This window comes from Pleurodeles waltl, chromosome 5 (assembly GCF_031143425.1).
Source record: "Pleurodeles waltl isolate 20211129_DDA chromosome 5, aPleWal1.hap1.20221129, whole genome shotgun sequence".
NCBI lineage: Eukaryota > Metazoa > Chordata > Amphibia > Caudata > Salamandridae > Pleurodeles > Pleurodeles waltl.
The window spans coordinates 1,804,366,698-1,804,387,253 of record NC_090444.1 but is presented as its reverse complement, the minus strand read 5'-3'; the positions used below and the strand labels follow the sequence as shown (position 1 = coordinate 1,804,387,253).

The window sequence follows — 20,556 nt, the reverse complement described above, 5'->3', positions numbered from 1 at the left end:
TTGTCTAAACTCAAATTATATCACCACTAATGGTGTGGGGTAGTAGGAATTGAAAGTCAGACTAGGTCAGTCTTTTTTCAGTGATGTTAGTAAGGTCACTGTCAGGTCTAAAAGAAAAAGTGGATGACCAACATGTTTCTGCCCTCACTCAGTGCTGGTAGGTCAGGGGCATTCGTCAGGGTCGGAGCACACGCAGTAATCATCAGAGCGGCCTGGCTCCGGCATGTAGGTAACCCCCCTTGGTATTCCCTTTGGAGTGAGTGTGACTACAAGGGAAACCCCCTCCCCCCGGCACTAGCCAGACCAGAGGCAGATTGCCCCTTACTCTGGGGCCTACCCCATCGTGAACTACCCGTTCAGGTAGGCCATATAGGTTTTTCACTTTTTGAGCACCCCACTTACTGCGTGTGCTCCGACCCTGACGAATGCCCCTGACCTACCAGCACTGAGTGAGGGCAGAAACATGTTGGTCATCCACTTTTTCTTTTAGACTCCAAGAGACATTACTCTCCTACGAGCCTTTCCCCTTTAGTTTTAGGCTTACCAGCATGCACCTTCATTAAAATTAGCAGAAGCTACTGGTGACATGCTTGGTATTTTTAGTATTCACCCCTTCTGGATCAATGTAATTATCCAGCCAGTCTAATTTCAGCACTCCCTCGGGTTCTTTTAACCACGAGGTTGAGTCCGCCCAAGTAGTATCATCTTACTTGGGTGGGGCTAGGTGGTCATATGATGAAGCAAGACACTATTATGTGTGTGAGACCACCTAGTCCGTAAGGGAAATCCCCCACCCCCCTGTAGGCAACACAGCACCCCTTAGCCTGGACATTTTTCCAGCTATGACGTCCCGACCTGAGGATCTACAGTGACCTTACTAACATCACTGAAAAAAGACTGACCTAGTCTGACTTTCAATTCCTACTACCCCACACCATTAGTGGTGATATAATTTCTATAGGGAGGCGGTGTGGGCTAGCAACACTCCCATTGCTCTCTTTTTGTGTACATATTGTCTAAACTCAACACACTGCAACAATATAACCAATACCGCTAAGATACATAGTGGAATGCATCAGACATGAGACCATCGAAAGCCCTTTGCGCGGTACTGTGGCGGGTTTGTGGCCACTACCCGATCAAAGCTAAAAGTTATGGAACGAAGACATAGAATTTTTGCTCTGCAGTAATTACTGGTATGATTTTTTAGGTCGAGCACACAAACACTTTCACCTGTTGTAAGTATTGTGGGCTTTTAACCACGCCCATCACTTTCACTCATTCATGGGCTTGCCTTTCAAAAATCACTTGATATCATTGGTAAATGCTTCACATTTGTCACGCCTTGAGGCTGCTTTTGTCACACCTTGCAGACTCCCCCCCCCCCCCCGTTACATGGATTATTGCACGATTGCTGATATACTTCAGTGTGAGCGAACTATTTCTTTTGTCTCTACCCTTCGTGCTGCATGGTGCTCACAGCACAGATACAATAGCATGAAATCAATTGGCGGTATTGGAGCGCTGGTCACATTGTTCACAGTTACCTAATTAGAGTAATTTCTTGTGACTCTCCCCTTAAAACACTTGGAATTGGTGAATGCTTTACGTAAGACAGAAATCGCAAAAGCGGCTCTCCCTGCACAGTGGAGAGCAGATACTACAATATTCACTGCACTTGGGAAAACTCGACTCCATAATGCTTTGCAGAGCATTACTTTCACAAAAATGTTTGGTTTCGCTCATAACTCTGCCTGTGGTGGTAAAAGGGCAACAAGACCACCACCAAAACTTTCAGGACAACGTGCTCTGTCTAGATTATCTTTGGGTCCCCACACTAGGTTAGTGGGGACCCCAAAATAATAACCTCTCCCACCATTCAGTGCCTATGTAAGCTCTCTCGTGGCTGGAGCTTTTCTTTTACAGCTGGGAATAGCTTGTGTTTTAAGGGCCTTATTTGTAATAACATTGTTACAGGCCTGCTACCGCTGAATATATGGAGTGCACTGTGCCCACTAGGGGCTAAATATATGGTTGCATTGCATTATTTTTTGCCATTTTCTTTGTGTGTGGTTATGCACCCTTTAGGGGCTAACTATATAGTTAAATGACCATGGGCCATATGTACTAACATTTTCCCATAGACATAGAATGGGTAAATCCCTTTTATAAATCTGGCCCCATGTTTCTTACAAATACTACTTCCATTGTAGTAGTTCTAAGCATTACAGTCATATCAACATATTAAAATATTTGTGGCACGGAAACGTCTCATAATGCTTTGCAGGGCATTACTTTTACAAAACAGTTTGGCTCATAACTCAGCCTGTAGTGGTCCTAGGACAACGGGGCCACCTTCAAAACACTGACAACACAATGTGCTCATTTTGTCTACATCATCATTGGGCCCCCAAACTGTCAGTGGGGATTCCCAAATAATCACTGCTACCACCGTACATTATCTTTTTAAGCTTTCTCATGCCTGGAACATTTGCTTTGCAGCTGGGAAAAGTTTTGTTGTATGGTCCTTGTTCGTAATATCACTGCAATATTCCTGCTAGCCTTGAAAATGTGTAATGCACTATGCTCTCTATGGGCTAAATATGTGGTTACACTGTATTACTTTTACCTATTCTTTTTGCATGTGGTTATGATTACATGACCATGTTTCTTCCAAATGCTATTTTTTATTGTGGTATCCTCTAGGGGCTGCTCAGCGCATTGCAGTCAACATACTATAATAATATTTTCGGCATGATAACTCGCCCCATAATGCTTTGCTGGGCATTACTTTTTTTTTTTCCAGAAAATAGTTTTGCTCATAACTCAGCCCGTGGTGGTCCTAGAACAATGGGACCGCATTCAAAATGATCTGTTGACATCATCTCTGGGTACCCACACTAGGTTAGGGAAGATCCCAAAATAACCCTGCCCAACATTCAGTGCTTTTTAAGCTTTCTTAAGGCTACAACTTTTGTTTTACACCTGGGAGACATTTTGTTTTAAAGGTCTTGTTTGTAATATCATAGCAGTAGGCCTGCTAGCCCTTAAACACACTCTAGGGGCTAAGTATATGGTTACACTGAGTTACTTTCTCCTGTTTTTGTTTCATGGGTATCACCTCTAGGGGTAACAATATTGTTACATGACATGTTTCTTACAAATGGTATTTTTGTTACGATGCTCTCTACAGGCTGTTTTGAGCATTACAGTCTAACGCCAAAATTGTATTTCTGACAAAGTTTTATATGATGAGTGTATATGTTTAATATTCTCTCCTTATTACAATTATGACCATAATTCAAGTCAACTTAACATCCTTATTGCACTATGACTGTGATATGTTTGGTTGACCCTTCTAGTCTATTTCTCCTCTGAGGGTGTCTTTTTGGGTGAATGGGGGGCAGCAACTCTGATGGTGGGGTGGTGAAAGTGATATTCTATTGGAATTAGCATGACAGATTAGGATTCTAAATGGCAACATTTTCATTTTTGCTGCAGATAGCGGAAGAAGGTAAATGGAAGTGCTGTAGTTATATGCAGGGCCAATGGAATTATGTGTCAGGAAAAGGAGAAATTATGAGGCAGGGTTCACCAATTTATGAGACAAGAAAAGTGAAGTTATGAATTTACAATGCCAATAACTCTATAACTCAAGCAAATGCGTGACCCAGAGCATTGCAAATACTTGTTTTTCTTTTGTTGATCTATGCATGCATGACACTGATATTTCTATGTTGGATGATCAGGGGTGCGGAGGTGGCACTGGGGGTAAATTGCTGCTTCTCCAACTGCTCCTTATGGCCAAGTAAAGGAGGATGCCATGTAGGACTACGTCATTATTCACCCATATGACCCTTAACATTTTTACATGGAATGAGAAAGGGCTGAATTCCCCTTACAAGCATAATCAGCTCTGGAAATATTTTGAGGACCATCACTGACATTATAACCCTTCAGGAAACTCATTTTAAATGAGGCTAAGATCAGAGATTGCATCACAAGCTATATTCACTCATCTATAGGTCCTCAGCCACCACAAAACACAACAGGGTAGCTTTACTTTTCCACTCCTCAGTCCACTTGAGTGACAGGGAAGGGAGGTTTTTATTGGTTAAAGGCCTACTCAGAGGCTGGCCCTATATTGGCGAGAGAATTACAGATGAAACAGGCAAAGGAGTAAAGAGGCCAGTGACGTGACAGGTGTGATACACTACTCAGAGGATGGGATGGTGCAAACATTTTGTGATTTTTATAAACACCTCTATTACTCTGATTCCCTGAATCCGGAAGCGCAGTCTACCTACCTAGATCTGGCAGACCTGCTGCAAGTGTCCACGGAAGCTAACGATAACCTAACTATCCCCATCATGAGAGAAGAGATACAGAAAGTGTTTGACTCCCTTAAGCTGCATAAACTCCTATGTCCTGATGGCCATAATGCACATTTTTTATAAAACTTTTAGTTCTGACTTAACCCCTCACTTGACTGACCTTTTCAACCAGGTAGTCAACTTGCAGATAGTGTCTTGTACTATGGGAGAAGCCTTACTCACAGTCATCCCTAAACCGGGGAAAAAACCCCAATTATGTGCCTTTTATAGGCCTATCTGCCTTCTCAATTTGGACATAAAACTTTATACCAAAATCCTAGCCAATAGACTGGGGGAAATTATGCCTGAACTGATTAATCCTGACCAATATGGGCTTATCAAAAGCCACCAAACCCATGATACCCGTCTCTGGTTTGGCGACCAATTCATAGCTATGATAAAGAGCAACTATTCCTGTCCCCAGCCTCAGGTAATACTCAATGGTACAGCTTCGGACTTATGAGTTGACAAGGGGGGCGAAGCAAGGATGTCCCCTCTCCACGTTAGTTTTTGCTCTCAATATTGAGCCCCTAGCTGCAAGAATACGTGACAATCCTGATATTCAAGGGATTCGCTTTGGCTCCAACAAGCATAATTTCTCCTCTGCAGACAATGTTTTGTTATACATCTCTTCTCCCCTAACTTCGTTGCGGTCCCTTCAGGGAGAGCTCAGAACTTACGAGTTAGTGTCAGGCTTTCATGGCAATCTCCCAAAATCTTATTTGCTCAACTTAACAGTCCCCTTACCAGAGATGGAGGAAATTGCCTCTATGCCCTCCCCTTCCAATGGGCCAAGGAGGAGATTACTTATTTAGGTATAAAGATTACTGCCACAGTAACAGATTTGTACAAGACGAACTATCCTCCCCTAATTCAATGTCTGTGGATGGATTTTAAGTGCTGAGGCCCGTTGTATCTCACTTGGGTAGGGTGCATCAATGTGATCAAAATGACAGTGCTCCCTCGCCTACTGTATTTATTTCAGGGCCTCCAAACGATGTACACAGAGACTTCTTCACTGAAGTTCGCTCAAATATCACAGGCTTCATATGGCAGGGACGTAGACCTCGACTCTCCTCTAGAGTGCTGACCCTTCCAAAAGACTCTGGGTGTCTGGCTTTATCAATCCTCCTTTTGTGCTACAGAGTGGCACAACTTCGAGCCATATCTGAGTGGTCTCTTGCAGCCTCGGACAAACTCTGGGTGCATATGGACCATGCAGTATCGGGACAGACAATGTGGGATATCCTATGGAAACCCAAAAAAGACCACCCACGAGTGCCTACTTAAGCACTCCTACAACCATCACACTTAAAGTTTGGCATGCAGTAACAAAAGCACATGAACTGACAACCTTCCTTTCTTCATACACTCCTATCCGCAATAATACTGCTTTCCCCCCACCACAGCTTCCAGGACTCTTTGGTAAGTGGAGTGGGGGGGGTCGACTGACTATCTCAGATATGTTTCACAAATACAACATTCTGATGTTCAAGAACTGCTGTTGTGATTTTAAGCTACCCCCCGCAGAAATATTTCACTATACTCAGTTGAAATACTAGGTCCTACAACCACATACGCATGGCAGCCATTAGAGAGCTGCTCCCTGTAAGGAAATGCCTCCTTGGTATGGTGACCCCCTGACTTTTTGCCTTTGCTGATGCTAAGTTTTGAATGAAAGTGTGCTGGGACCCTGCTAACCAGGCCCCAGCACCAGTGTTCTTTCCCTATATTGTACCTTTGCTTCCACAAATGGCACAGCCCTGGCACTCAGATAAGTCCTTTGTAACTGGTACCCCTGGTACCAAGGGCCCTGATGCCAGGGAAGGTCTCTAAGGGCTGCAGCATGTCTTATACCACCCTGGGGACCCCTCACTCAGCACATACACACTGCTTGCCAGCTTGTGTGTGCTGGTGGGGAGAAAATTACTAAGTCAACATAGCACTCCCCTCAGGGTGCCATGCCCACCTCACACTGCCTGTGGCATAGGTAAGTCACACCTCTAGCAGGCCTTACAGCCCTAAGGCAGGGTGCACTACACCACAGGTGAGGGCATCTGTGCATGAGCACTATGCCCCTACAGTGTCTAAGCAAACCCTTAGACATTGTAAGTGCAGGGTAGCCATAAGAGTATATGGTCTGGGAGTCTGTCAAACACAAACTTCACAGTTCCCTAATTGCTACACTGAAATCTGGGACGTTTGGTATCAAACTTATCAGCACAATAAATGCACACTGATGCCAGTGTGCAATTTATTGTAACATGCACCCAGAGGGCATCTTAGAGATACCAATCCGACTTCTAGTGTGGGGCTGACCGGTTTCTGCCAGCCTTCCACAACCAGACGAGTTGCTGGCCACATGGGGAGAGTACCTTTGTCACTCTGTGGCCAGGAACAAAGCCTGTACTGGGTGGAGAAGCTTCTCACCTCCCCCTGCAGGAACTGTAAAACCTGGCGGTGAGCCTCAAAGGCTCACCCCCTTTGTTACAGTGCCCCAGGGCATCCCAGCTAGTGGAGATGCCCGCCCCTCCGGCCACTGTCCCCACTTTTGGCAGCAAGGCTGGAGGAGATAATTAGAAAAACAAGGAGGAGTCACCCACCAGTCAGGACAGCCCCTAAGGTGCCCTGAGCTGAGGTGACCCCTGCCTTTAGAAATCCTCCATCTTAGTTTTGGAGGATTCCCCCAATAGGATTAGGGATGTGCCCCCCTCCCCACAGGGAGAAGGCACAAAGAGGGTGTAGCCACCCTCCAGGACAGTAGCCATTGGCAGTAGCTCTCCCAGACCTAAACACCCCAAGAACCCAGGAAATCAGATTCCTGCAACCTGAACTATAAAGGACTGCTGACCTACAAGCCTGCAGAGACGACGGCAACTGCTTGGGCCCCAGCCCTACCGGCCTGTCTCCAAAGTCATAAACCTGCAACCAGTGATGCATCCAACAGGGACCAGCGACTTCTGAAGCCTCGGAGGACTGCCCTGACCCCCAGGATCAAGAAACTCCTGTCAGCAGCGGCTATGCTCAACAACAGCTACATCTTTGCAACAAAGAAGCAACTATCAAAAAACCCACTCTTCCCGCCAGAAGTGTGGGACTTCTCACACTGCACCAGACGCCTCCGGCTCAAGATCCAGAGAACCAACACCACAGGGAGGACTCCTCGGCGACTGCGACCCCATGAGTAGCCCGAGACGACCCCCCCCGGACCCCCACAGTGATGCCTGCAGAGAGAATCCAGAGGCTCCCCATTACCATGACTGCCTGTAACAAGGGACCTGACACCTGGACCAAGCAATGCACCCGCAGCCCCCAGGACCTGAGGGAACCGAACCTCAGTGCAAGTGACCCCCAGGCGACCCTCTGCCTAGCCCAGGTGGTGGCTGTCCCGAGAAGCCCCCGTGCCTGCCTGCACCGCTAGAGTAACCCCCGGCTCTCTCCATTGTTTCCCATCTAAAACCTGACACCTGCTTTGCACATGCCGCCCTTGTGCCGCTGAGGGTGTGTTTTGTGTGCCTACTTGTGTCCCCCCAGTCTGCCCACACCCCCCCTCCCGAGCACTCGGATACTTACCTGCTGGCAGACTGGAACCGGAGCACCCCTGTTCTCCATAGGCGCCTATGTGTTTTGGGCACCTCTTTGACCTCTGCACCTGACTGGCCCTGAGCTGCTGGTGTGGTAACTTTGGGGTTGCCTTGAACCCCCAACGGTGGGCTGCCTACTTACCTCACAATCTAACTATTACTTACCTCCCCCAGGAACCTGCTGGAGGTGATGTGGGTTGCTGGCAAAGTTTAGACACATATGGTGGGACTGCCCAACCATTACCCCATTCTGGGAAGATATGTTCTCTCAACTTAAAGGAATTCTGGGCTACCCAATCCTTGACAGCCTGGAATGTGTCCTTTTGGGTTTTCGACCTCCATCTTTGAAACACCAGGCGATAACTGACTGCTTTATATTGTAGCGTTGTTTAGTGGCAGCTAAGATGATCTTAGCAACAGCGTAGAAGGAATCCGAAGCCTCATCTAGGTCCAACTGGCACTCCTGACTCTGACAGCCCCTTTCCATGGAACGTGTGGCTGACATTTTGACTCACATCTTGGGTCCTTTGGTACAGTTCCCCTACAAAGGACTCCCGTTTTTCTCTTGCAAACTCTTCCTTCCCTCCCAATATACCAGCACTCCACCTCTTCCAGGTATAACAGCCCTCAACTGTTCCCCCACCGCCCCAGGAAGTCGCTCCCATTTTCTCAATAACCACCCCCCAAGAAGGCTCCTTGCCCTCAGTAAGCTTTGCAACCGCTGTCTTTTACATGCAAAATTGGTCCGATTGTTTTCTATGATGTGTTTGTTACTGCCCATCTCCCTTTTAGGATGTTTTATATTAAAGTGTGGTACCTTGTTAGCTATTCTGTATCACTGCATGATGACTAAGAAGCCTTAATTGCACTAGTGTGTAGCTTGTTACTGCTGGTGGCTTATAGAATAGATCGCCAGTGTGAAGCCATTTCTTGTACCACTTAAACTTCAATAAAGAAAGTTTGACAAAAAATGTCTAAATAAAAAAACAAAAAACAAAAAATTTATAAAAAATAAAAAAAACACCTCACCAAAAGATGTATTTTTAAATTGTAAGTTCAGAGACCCCAAGCTCCATATCGCTATCTGCTCCCAACCGGAAATTACACCTGAAAGATATTTCAAAGCAATCCCCATGTTACCCTATGGGAGAGATCGTCCTTGCAATAGTAAAAAACTAATTTAGCAGTATTTCACTATCAGGACACGTAAAAAACACCAGTACATGCCCGACCTTTTAAATATACTGCACCCTGCGCATGGTGCTACATTGGGCCTACCTTAGGGGTGACTTACATGTAGTAAAAGAGAAGGTTTAGGCCTGGTAAGTGGGTGCACTTACCAGGTCAAACTGACAGTTTATAACTTCACCCACAGACACTGCAGTGGCAGGTCTGAGACATGTTTACAGGGCTACTCGTGTGGGTGGCGCAATCAGTGTTGCAGGTCCACTAGCAGCATTTGATTTACAGGCCCTGAGCACACATAGTGCACTTTTACTAGGAACTTACTAGTAAATCAAATATGCTAATTTTGGGTAAACCAATTATCAATACAATTTAGACAGGGAGAACCTGAGCACTAGTCAGCAGTGGTTAAGTGTCCAGAGTCCTAAAGCCAGCAAAAACAAAATTCTGCACAGGATCAAACACAGGCGGTCGGAGGCCAAAAAGGACAGGGGAAACCATGTCAAGAGCTGACAGGTCTAACACCAGCCTGTAACATTTTTGGTTGATCCTGGTGCTAACTGTTACCCTGTTAGACTGGTGGAAGTTCGTAACCTACCCCACTTAGAAGTCCAAGCAGTAGACATTTCAACTAAACAATTGGTTAACGATTTGTTAGCAAATTCTCTTGCAAACATAGGTTCAGCCATAAATTAAAAATAATTAATGATTAGTGCAACCAGTCCTGTAAATCTGTTGGGTAGTGACCTAATGCATAAGGTAAATGGTTAAATTTATTGTGTACTGGATGGTGTCTACAATTAAGCAAAAGATCCTGGTTTTGATTTGAGATATAATTACAAGAAGTGAGAAATGGTGATTCTTAGTTCTAACAAATTAGGATTTACAGATTTAAAACAGACAGTGAAAAGGCAGGTTCGGGATTTTACTGGAAAATATGTTGGGTTCATAAAAAGTGCAAATCCAGTGCAGATTACTGTAGGGCCAGATGCTGAGTATCCATGAATTCCCGAATACAGACTTTTTTGTGAAGCTGGGAAAGGGGTTATACCTAACTTAAAAGATGGAGAAGCAGGACATTTAAAAAAAACAAAAAAAAACTTTTGGGGAAGCCCATGTAACTCAATTATAATTGGTCTTTGGCAAGACTAATGAGAAATAGAAGACAGTTCAAGATTCGTGAAAGATACATGAGATTGCCCCATGGAGTCCCATAATACAGAGTCCAGCAGTGATTTTGTTTCTGATTCCAACAGTTGGAGAATGGTTCACAGTGATTGATTTGTGTTCCACATTTTCCTCCCATTCTTCAACAAGAGGATAGCCAATATATTTTTCCATTCAGATACAACAGGGTACTAACTTGGGAAAGAATCTGACAATTGTCTATACAGAGTCCCATCTTAACTCAAAGTCCTAAAAAAAAAAAAAAATCAATCTGTAAAGCTGTCCTGTAAATCAGTTTTTGGTGCAATAAATTGATGACTAAAGCAAAAAAAACAGAGGGCTGTATATTGGACAGCGTGGCATTATTGAATAATTTGACTAACATACATAAAGTTTGTACTACAAAGGTACAGTACTGTCAAACAGAAGTTAGTTATCAGGGACATCAAATTCAAAGAGGAGGCAGGAAGGTGCACAAGCACTGTATTTCTGAGATTCTAAGAATAAATCCACCAGCAACACAGAGACAGGGAAGGTAGGCTTTGAAAAAAGAAGCAGGTAGACATGACTGACAGTAAAACATTGCTCTTCAACAAAACGAGAATATCTACAAGGATTTGAGGAACAATGCAATGAAAATGCTTCAATGAATAATGATGGAATTATAATAGTGGGACGAGTGGGACAATTAGTAATTACAGAGGGAGGATTCTGAGAGTCTACTTTTATATTAAAATAATAGTGCCTAATTTAGGTTTGCCTTAGTTAGCATAACTAGCCAGCACTAGGCCACAATATAAAAGAGTGCATGTTTATTTTGCTGTGAACGAGCTATGCACATTCAGGTTTCACTTTGCTTTAGGAAATGTACAAAAGCAACCTCACTGATGTGGGCATCAGCCACTGGCAGATACCCACACTACCTCCCTGGTGTGGGTCACGACCAGTGGCTGACACCAGGGAGGGGGTTAAAAAAAATCCTCTGATGCAATGCATGGGGGTGGTTAAGTGATCATGCCTGATCGTCACCACCTCCCGCCGATGAAAAAAAAAATGTATTTAAAAAAAATTAAGAAAAATTGACAGAGGGTCGTCCAAGAGCAGGGAGCCCCCCTGTGGTGGCATTAATAATAATTATTATTATTTTGTTTTTTAACAGCTGTATGGTTTCCCTGGAAGCCTGGCACACAAGGAAACCATACAGTTGTTAAAAAAAAAAAAAATATATATATATATATATATATATATATATATATATCACTTTTGTCAACGCACGTGTGGTTTCCTCGGGGGGCTGCGATCGGCCCCCAGGAAAACCATACCCACATATAAAAGTGGTGGGGGTGTGTGTGTGTGTATATATATATATATATATATATATATATATATATTATTTATTTTTTCATTCACCACCAGGTCTCTTGCAGTTGCAGCGTGCATCTACAAAGCAATGCACATACTTCAACTGACACGTTTCAACTGTAGCTTTTAGGAAGCAATAAAAAAGTCAAGTAACTTGTGATTATGTTTCTGCTAGAAAATGATCTGACTTGTCTAGTGGCAGCTTTGATGCCATAAAGTAGCGCATAAGGTTTATATGCCTACTGCAAGGATCAAAACTGTATTATATGTGAATAGCTGAGTGGATTAGTAAAGCCAGCCCTTACCTGCGCTATAATACAAATTAAATGTATGTGCGAGGGGGGCTATGGAGCGATGTAATGCACTTTTGCTGGGTGGTAGGGAGGGAATCAGAGGAGGAGGTAATGGGAGTGCGAGAACCAATAATGATTGTTGGACTGGGCACCAGAGGCGCTAAAGACGGACGAGTGGTATGTGACAGGGTTAAGTAACGGTGTAACTTGTATTTTTGAGTGTCTTGAGAGAACATGCTGATTGAGGAAAGAGGTGAAGGTAAGGTGACCTCTAGAGCAACAGTTTAGCCAGTAGCAGAGATGGCATCTTGTTGGATGACCGCTGCTCTAGCCCCAACTCGGGTTATAGCGGACAGCTCTGAAGTAGGATACTGAGACAGCATCTGAAAGATAGGACAATGGCGCAGACTCTGGGAGTGATTTTCCAGTCAGAGGAGTCCCATTCAATAACTCCTCTTACAGTTATTATGAGGGAGGTGATGAGGACAGTCCTGTTTCTTCGCAAGTACAGTCTGTGCAGTGGGACAATAGCGGGTTATCCAAACCCAGCGAGCAGGTGAATGCGGCAACAAGCACAGAGTGAGTGCTCTCTTGGGAGCTCCCCAGTTTAGTCCAGCCCCAAATTCCACCGCCCAAATCGTATTGTGGAGACATTAAAATTATCTATCACAAAACAACCTGGTTTTGTAAGGCAGGCACCTGTGTTTTTGGTCCTGGGCTCGGCAGCCAAATAGGGAAGCCTACCAAGCCCAGACATTTCTGTAAACTAGACATCCGGGCGGAGTCCACAGAGGTGTGACTTGTGTGGATTCCCCAAAGTTTTCTTACCTAGAATACCCTGCAAAGCTGAAATGTTGAATAAAAACTATTTTTTTCTTGCATTTCTGTCACACAAACTTCAGAAATATGCTGGTATCCACAAAATTCCTACCACCCAGTGTTTCCCCACCTGTCCTGATAAAAACGATACCCCACTTGAGTGCCTGTGTCAGGAATGGATCACCCCAGGGACAACAGCTGCCCTCATGTGAGGACCAACATTGACCGTTGTGTGATCTATTCCTGACACGGGCACTAGGCCTACCCACACAAGTGAGGTACCATTTTTATCAGGAGACTTGGGGGAATGCTGGATAAGAGGAAATTTGCAAAGGATTCTGGATAACAGAACCTGTTGAGAGCGCCACAAGTTACACCATCCTGGGATCCCTAGGTGTCCAGTTTTAAAATATGCACAGGTTTGGTAGGTTTTCCTAGGTACCGACTGAACTAGAGACCAAAATCCAGTTAGGCACTTTCCAAAAAACACGTGATTTCAATGTAAAAATCTGATGTGTCCATTTTGCGTTTTGGGGCGTTTTCTGTCACGGGCACTAGGTCTACCAACACAAGTGAGGTACCATTTTTATCAGGAGACTTGGGGGAATGATCAGTGGAAGAAAATTTGTGGCACCGAAATCAGAGCGAAAAGTGTGTTTTTTTGCCAAATTGAGGTTTGCAATGGATTCTGGGTAACAGAACATGGTGAGAGCCCCAAAAGTCACCCCATTCTCAATTTCCCTAGGTGTCTAGTTTCCACAAATATATAGGTTTGCTCGGTTTCCCTAGGTACTGGCTGAGCTAGAGGCCAAAATCCACAGCTCGGCACTTTCCAAAAAACATGTCCGTTTTCACTGGAAAAATGTGATGTGTCCACATTGTGTTTTGAGGCATTTCCTGCCGCGGGCACTAGGCTTACCCACACAAGTGAGGTACCATTTTTATCAGGAGACTTGGGGGGGGGGGCGGGACGCTGGGTGGAAGGAAGTTTGTGGCTCCTCTCAGATTCCAGAACTTTAAAGCAACTTTTGTATTTCCAAAATGGGCACAAGATAAGGTGTTGAGGAGCAGTGGTTATTTGCACATCTCTGAATTCCGGGGTGCCCATACTAGCATGTGAATTACAGGGCATTTCTCAAATAGACGTCTTTTTTACACACACTCTTATTTTTGGAAGGAAAAAAATGTAGAGAAAGACAAGGGGCAATAACACTTGTTTTGCTATTCTATGTTCTCCCAAGTCTCCCAATAAAAATGGTACCTCACTTGTGTGGGTAGGCCTAGCGCCCGCAACAGGAAATGCCCCAAAACACAACGTGGACACCTCCCATTTTTTCACAGAAAACAGAGGTGTTTTTTGCAAAGTGCCTACCTGTAGATTTTGGCCTCTAGCTCAGCCGGCACCTAGGGAAACCTACCAAACCTGTGCATTTTTTTTAAACTAGAGACCTAGGGGAATCCAAGATGGGGTGACTTGTGGGGCTCTGACCAGGTTCTGTTACCCAGAATCCTTTGCAAACCTCAAAATGTAGCTAAAAAAAATTAAAAAAAATAAATACATTTTCCCCACATTTCGGTGACAGAAAGTTCTGGAATCTGAGAGGAGCCACAAATTTCCTTCCACCCAACGTTCCCCCCAAGTCTCCCGAAAAAAATGATATCTCACTTGTGTGGGTAGGCCTAGCGCCCGTGACAGGAAATGCCCCAAAGGACGTGGACACATCCCATTTTTTGACAGAAAACAGAGGTGTTTTTTGCAAAGTACCTACTTGTAGATTTTGGCCTATAGCTCAGCAGGCACCTAGGGAAACCTACCAAACCTGTGCATTTTTTAAAACTAGAGACCTAGGGGAATCCAAGATGGGGTGCCTTGTGGGCTCAAAAAAATAAAAAAAATAATAACCCTGGTGCCTAATGGTTTCTGCCCCCCTTGGTGGTAGACTGACCTAAAATCGGCCGATCTGCCCCCAAGGGGGGCAGAAATGGCCTAAATACAATTTGCCCCTCCAGGGTCACACCCATCTCTTAAAAAAAAAAAAAAAAAAAAAAAAAAAAAAAACACAAAAAAAAATGTGCCCTGGCGCCTAGAGGTTCCTGCCCCCCCCCCCCCCCCCCCCGGGGGCAGAAATGGTCTAAAATAAATTTGCCTCCCCCAGTCCCCCGGGGAGCGACCCTTGCCTAAGGGGTTGCTCCCCTTACGTGAAATTCACAAACAAAAAAATAAAACTCCCTGGTATCTAGTGGTTTCTGTCCCCCTTGGGGGCAGATTGCCTCATAAAAATAGGCCAATCTGCCCCCAAAGTGGGCAGAAATGGTCTAAATATAATTTTCCCCACCTCTAAAACAAAAAAACTAAACAAAAAACAAAACAAAAAAAAACTAAACAACAAAAAAATAGCCCTGGTGCCTAGAGGTTTCTGACCCCCCTGGGGGCAGATAGGCCTAATAATAGGCCTATCTGCCCCCCGGGGGGGGGGGGGGCAGAAAAGGCCTTTAAAAAAAATGCCCCCCCCCCCCCGGGAGCGACCCTTGCCCAAGGGGTCGCTCCCTCATGCCAGTTTCCTTTTTGAAAAAACATCCCTGGTGTCTAGTGGGCGTTTTGACAGCCGGATTGCTTTCAATCCGGCTGCCAAAACGCAGAGAGAGACTTCAAAGGGAAGGAAATAATTTTCCTTCCCTTTGAAGCCTCTCTCGGCCTCCCCCACGTGATCGGAAGAATAGCGCTGGAAGGTGAGCTTCCAGCGCTATGGAGGAGGCCCTGTGACAAACAGCGCGCAATTGCGCGCTGACGTCACGGGGGTGGGGGTCGAGGGTGGAAGGGCTTCCCCTTCCATCCCTGACTCAGGGGTGGGGGGTAACCCCACAGAGGGTTACGTCCTGGGAACAGAAGGGGTTAATAGGTGGTAAAACATCAACAGGAACATTAAAAGGTGCAATTCATTAGAATTTCAGGCTCCAAGGCAATACACTGTTAATATCTGACAGTTGCTCACACTTCATATGATTAATGTGTGCGTGTGTGTGTAGGTAAAAGTATACATCACAAAACACTTCATCCTCATTCAAAAGATTCAGCCACCGCTCAATTTACAGTGAAAATAAAAATAAAAAAGTCAATGTTTGCACATTCCCGATTGTTACTACAACCCATGCGTTCGGGCAGCTACATAAAAAGTGTCTGCCAAATTTAGTGCACGTTCAAATTTACTGTTCAACAGAAGAGGGGTTAAAGTAGTCAGAAATACACAAAATTATACATACTATTCTGCAGCACATAACAGTTTCTCCCGTATAGATTACATCTTTATACTGGGCATTCACCCTTCCTGATTCAGAACGGCTGTTCACTATGCAAGCGGGATCTCGGACCACTCCCCGGTCGAGATCCTGCTGAGGAGCCCCACATGAGACTATACATTACTGCCGAGATTGGATGCCTGCGAGGCAGGGAAACACAGAACAAGTTAAGGGAGGGGGTGGACCTCTACTTCAGAGAAAACCTGGGGACTGTACCATCAGCGGGCATTCTATGGGAGGCTTTTAAATCTGTCAGAGGTCAGGCCCAGGTCCTAATCAGGGAAAAAAAGAAAGAAACAAGACTAGAATGTAGTATCATAGAGAAAGATACAGCCCAACTGGAGGAGTCAGCCATGCCACGGGGGTCCCAGACGATTGCCACAAATTGCAACTACGCCAGCATGATCTGAGAACCTTGGCTGAAAGTCATGGCAGTGAGCATGCCCTGGCAGTACAGCGTTGTTTGTATGATGCAAGGTTAAGGTCAGCAAATTGCTGGCCTGGTTAGGACAAAGGGACAGAACGATCCTGGGTGCTTCAGGTGGACAACAAAGAGGGGCAGCCACAAAAGACACAGATAGCCGAGGCCTTTGCAATGTACGAGAACCTCTATGCCTGCAGGAGAAGAATGTCCCCTGCAGACTGTGCCAACTTCCTGAGAGATATCCCTCTGCAGGAACTCAGAGAATGATAGACAAGCACTGGAGGCAGACATGACAGGAGTCGCTGGCGCAGGATCCGTGGAGCCTTCAGTCGGGGAAGGCCCCATGCCCAAATGGACTACCAGTGGAGATGTATAAGTGAATGGCAAACATAATTACCAGACCATTGTTGGCAATGTTTCAGGAGGACTGTGAAACAGGTTGTTTGCCGGTAGATCAAAGAATCTCGACAATAGTAGTCTTTCATAAAGAGGGCAAGCCTCCGAAGATCTGCAGCTCATATTGGACTATATCCTTTTTGAAGATGGAGGCCTTGGTCTTTGCTACGGCCTTGGTGACCAGACTCTGAGTGGTCATTGCCTCACTTATTCACTCGGATCAGTCAGGCTTCAAGTCCAATAGGAGCACGAGGCTTAACATCAGGCATCTATGCTGAGTGCTCCATATGACTGCTAATCCACAGGCAGATCAGGCGGGTCTGATGTTTTGATGCCAAGATGGCATATGATTGCCTTGAGTGGAACTATATGTTCACTAACCTGGAGAGATTAGGATTCGGACCACGATCTTGCGTAGGGGTTGACTGCTCTACGGCTTCCCAATGCAAGAGTGAAAGTTAATGAAGTGGTCTCTCGGGAGATTTAACTGAAGGGAGGCACCCGTCAGGGCTACCCTTTGTCCCCCTTGCTCTTTGCCCTGGCATTGGATCCATTGGTGCGGGGATTCGGGCTAAGGGAGGACGGGAAGAGCGTATCTCATAGTACGCTGATGACATACTTCTTTATATATCGCAGCCCTCCCTATTGGCAGGCTCATGCAGATCTTTCGCATTTTTGAGGATCACTTTGGCTACACTATAAGTTGGTCTAGATCTGTGGTCTCTCTCATCACAGGCGTGAGGCCTCGCCTGCCTCAAGATTGGGGGGTACAAATGGTCATGGGTGGCTTTTGCTACTTAGGAATAAACATGACACGAGAACACCGGGAATTCCTGCACAGAAACGTACCCCCCCCCCCCACAGTTGGAGAGGCTTAGGGGAGATGTTGCCCATTGATACAGCCTTCCATTGACCCTCATGGGCAGAGAAACTCTTTAAAAAATTACGTTTACCGTGATTTCTTTACATTTTGCAAAACACGCCCTACAAGATCCCCCACAAAGGCTTCAGCAAGATAGATAGTGAGGATTGTTCCCTTCTATGGAACGGGGGCACTTCTAGAATAGCCCTGGCGAGTTACAGAAAGGCGTATACCAGGGGCACTTGGCTATACCTGACATCAAAAATTATTATTGGGCATCGCATCTCCTCATAGTCTATGAATAGGCATTCGTAGACCAACAGGCTCCAGCCTACAGTCAATTGTAACGAAATGGGAAGGGGTGGCCCGTAGGACTTCTTAAACGATAGAAGACGATAAGAGTGCCTACCACATCACACTCAGGTAGAGGTCTGGAAGGAAGCAAACAGCTATTTGGGTTGGAGAGGGAAACTTACTGGATTCTCCCCAATCTGGCACAATGACCTGGCAAAGGTGCTAGGACTGAAGGGGTTCCACAAATGGGAATTAATAGGAATTGAGCACCTGGGAGACATACAGAGGACAGGCCATAATTATCTTTGATGACCTCCGCATGGAAAATGACATAACCGAGATCAAATACGATAGATACCTGCAACTGGGACATGCCCTCAGGGGACATATTCAGGAGGAGGAGGAGCAGCAGCTGCCGGAGACCTCCCCCTTAGAGGACAGGATACTTACTGAACCTATTAATGAAAAAAGCGAGGAATATAAAAATAAAAAAAATGGTAAATAACTTGCCTGACTTACTGGGTGACTAAGGGAGGCATGGGAGAAACATCTGGGAGCCATCAAGAATGACAAATGGGGGGGGGGGGGCTTGGTGGGCCAGATTCCGGCTAGTTCAGTATAAAATGCATCATAGGTCATACTACTCCTGGATGCAGCTTCATGAATAGGTAAAGTATAGAATCCACTGTGCCCGAGAGCTGTAACAAAGAAGGCACATTCATAAACACTATCTGGGGATGCCCCAGGATAAAAGATTATTGGTCCATAATTGCTCGGGTGATGTCTCAAGTCTTGGGGTTGGAGATACCCTAGACTCCAAGTGGTTCCTGTTGGGGATCCCAGGGGAGCCCATGTGGTCCAGATATCAGGGGATTTGGTTAGGCCGGCATCAGGATTAGAAAAACAACATAACAGGAGCCTACCACTCCCGAAGAGACGTACTGTCAATTTTACTTGGACTGTTGCCGGAGTACTGAAAGAGTAATCTACAAGGGGAGAGGATGCCAAAGAAAATAAAAGGTGGTTTGGGGGGCGTGGCGACATATAGTGGCTGAGAGGTTCGGTGTGATCTAGGGAGGTATTGGATGTGGGATGGGACGAATCCATTGATTTTGAATAGAGGCCGTACAAGCGTCACTTGTGTCCCTGCTGACAAATTATCTGCTGTTAAGAAAAAGATCTGTAGAAGACTTTACCTGTTACATTTGCGATTCATTATATCTTTACGGTGTTAACCCCGTTTTAGTAAATACTTTTTTTTTTTTTAAGAAACCAAAAGTAGTCAAAAATGGATAATGGCTGTTCCAATGTAGTATTGTGTCAAGCATGACTAGAGACTCAGCTGTTGCCTCTGTAGAACACCCCTGCACGGGAAGGGCAGCACACGCTCACGTAAGGGTGAACCGAGGCTTCCAGGGATAACCCCGCTGCTCCCAAAACTCATGTCACCTCAGCCCTGCCCGAGGGTGCGCTCACCTGGCTGTCGCCGCTCGGCCGGGTCAGGCGGTACCGCAGGTCCCCGGGATCACGTGGCCGGGCTGGGCAGGCGTGAAGCCGCCAAGAGGAGCCCGGGTCGGGCAGCGCCCTCGAGGAGGGGGACGCGCAGCCGTGAGGGGAGCGGGGCCCGGGAGAGGAGCGGCGGCTGGGTCTACCGGGGGAATACGGGGAACGGAGAGGAAGGGGCGACCCCGGGCTGAGGGGGAGATAGGGGGAACGGGGCCGGTCGAGGTAGGGGGAGCGCTCCCGGGAACCGCGGGGCCGCAGCCCGAGGGGGGAGTAGGAGCGGTAGTCACGGTCGCCTACGGGGGAGCGGGACCTGAAGGCGCGGTACCTGGGGCTGCGAGAGCCGGGCCTGCGGCCGTGGGACCCGTGAGGAGAGCGAGACCGGGGCCCGTGGGAGTAACGGGGGGCATACGGGGAGCGGGGCCGGGAACGGTGCGGGGAGCGGGGCCGGGAACCATAGTGACTGCGCGGGGAGCGGGGCCGGGAACCGTGTGGGGAGCGGAGCCGCGAGCGGTGAGGCGCAGGAGGGGAGCGGGGACGGGAACCGGGGGACAGGGAGCGGGGCCGCGAACCGTTAACGGAGCGGCGGCCGCGGTGAGAGCGGGAGCCACTGTGACCACGAGGCGACCGTTTATCCCGCGGCCTCTCCATGGCCGGGCGCTGCTGACACGAACCTCCGGGCGGAGCGGCGAGACCGGGCCGCGGTGTCAACCAACGGCAACCCCGACCGAGCTGTTGCCGTGCGCACTTCTACCACATCCGGGACCCAGACGCCCCGGGTCCTCAGCCGCGCCGGCCATCTTGAAATCACGTCCTTCCGCTTTCACCCGTGCACCGGTAAATCCGCTCGAACCAAGCGCGTGACATATTTATCATAAATACGAATTCTGATATATCGTTTGCTCAATTTTCTAAGTTTGTTAATTTTTTTAAACATAAAAATTAAATATACTTTGGCCGTTGATCTTATAATTGACTTCATATCTTTGAAAGATAA

General features: G+C 46.5%; 1 protein-coding gene across 2 annotated transcripts in view; it reads right to left on the bottom strand.

Moving 5' to 3' along the window:
- The window catches only part of LOC138296819 (zinc finger protein 318-like), a 326,727-nt gene extending 306,363 nt beyond the window's left edge, over window positions 1-20,364 (bottom strand). For both annotated transcript variants that reach the window (XM_069236273.1, XM_069236274.1), the window contains exon 1: window positions 19,533-20,364. In XM_069236273.1, the coding sequence (XP_069092374.1) occupies window positions 19,533-20,210 (678 nt within the window). In that variant the 5' untranslated portion in view covers window positions 20,211-20,364. The remainder of the gene's footprint in view (window positions 1-19,532) is intronic.
- Window positions 20,365-20,556: the final 192 nt, after the last annotated feature.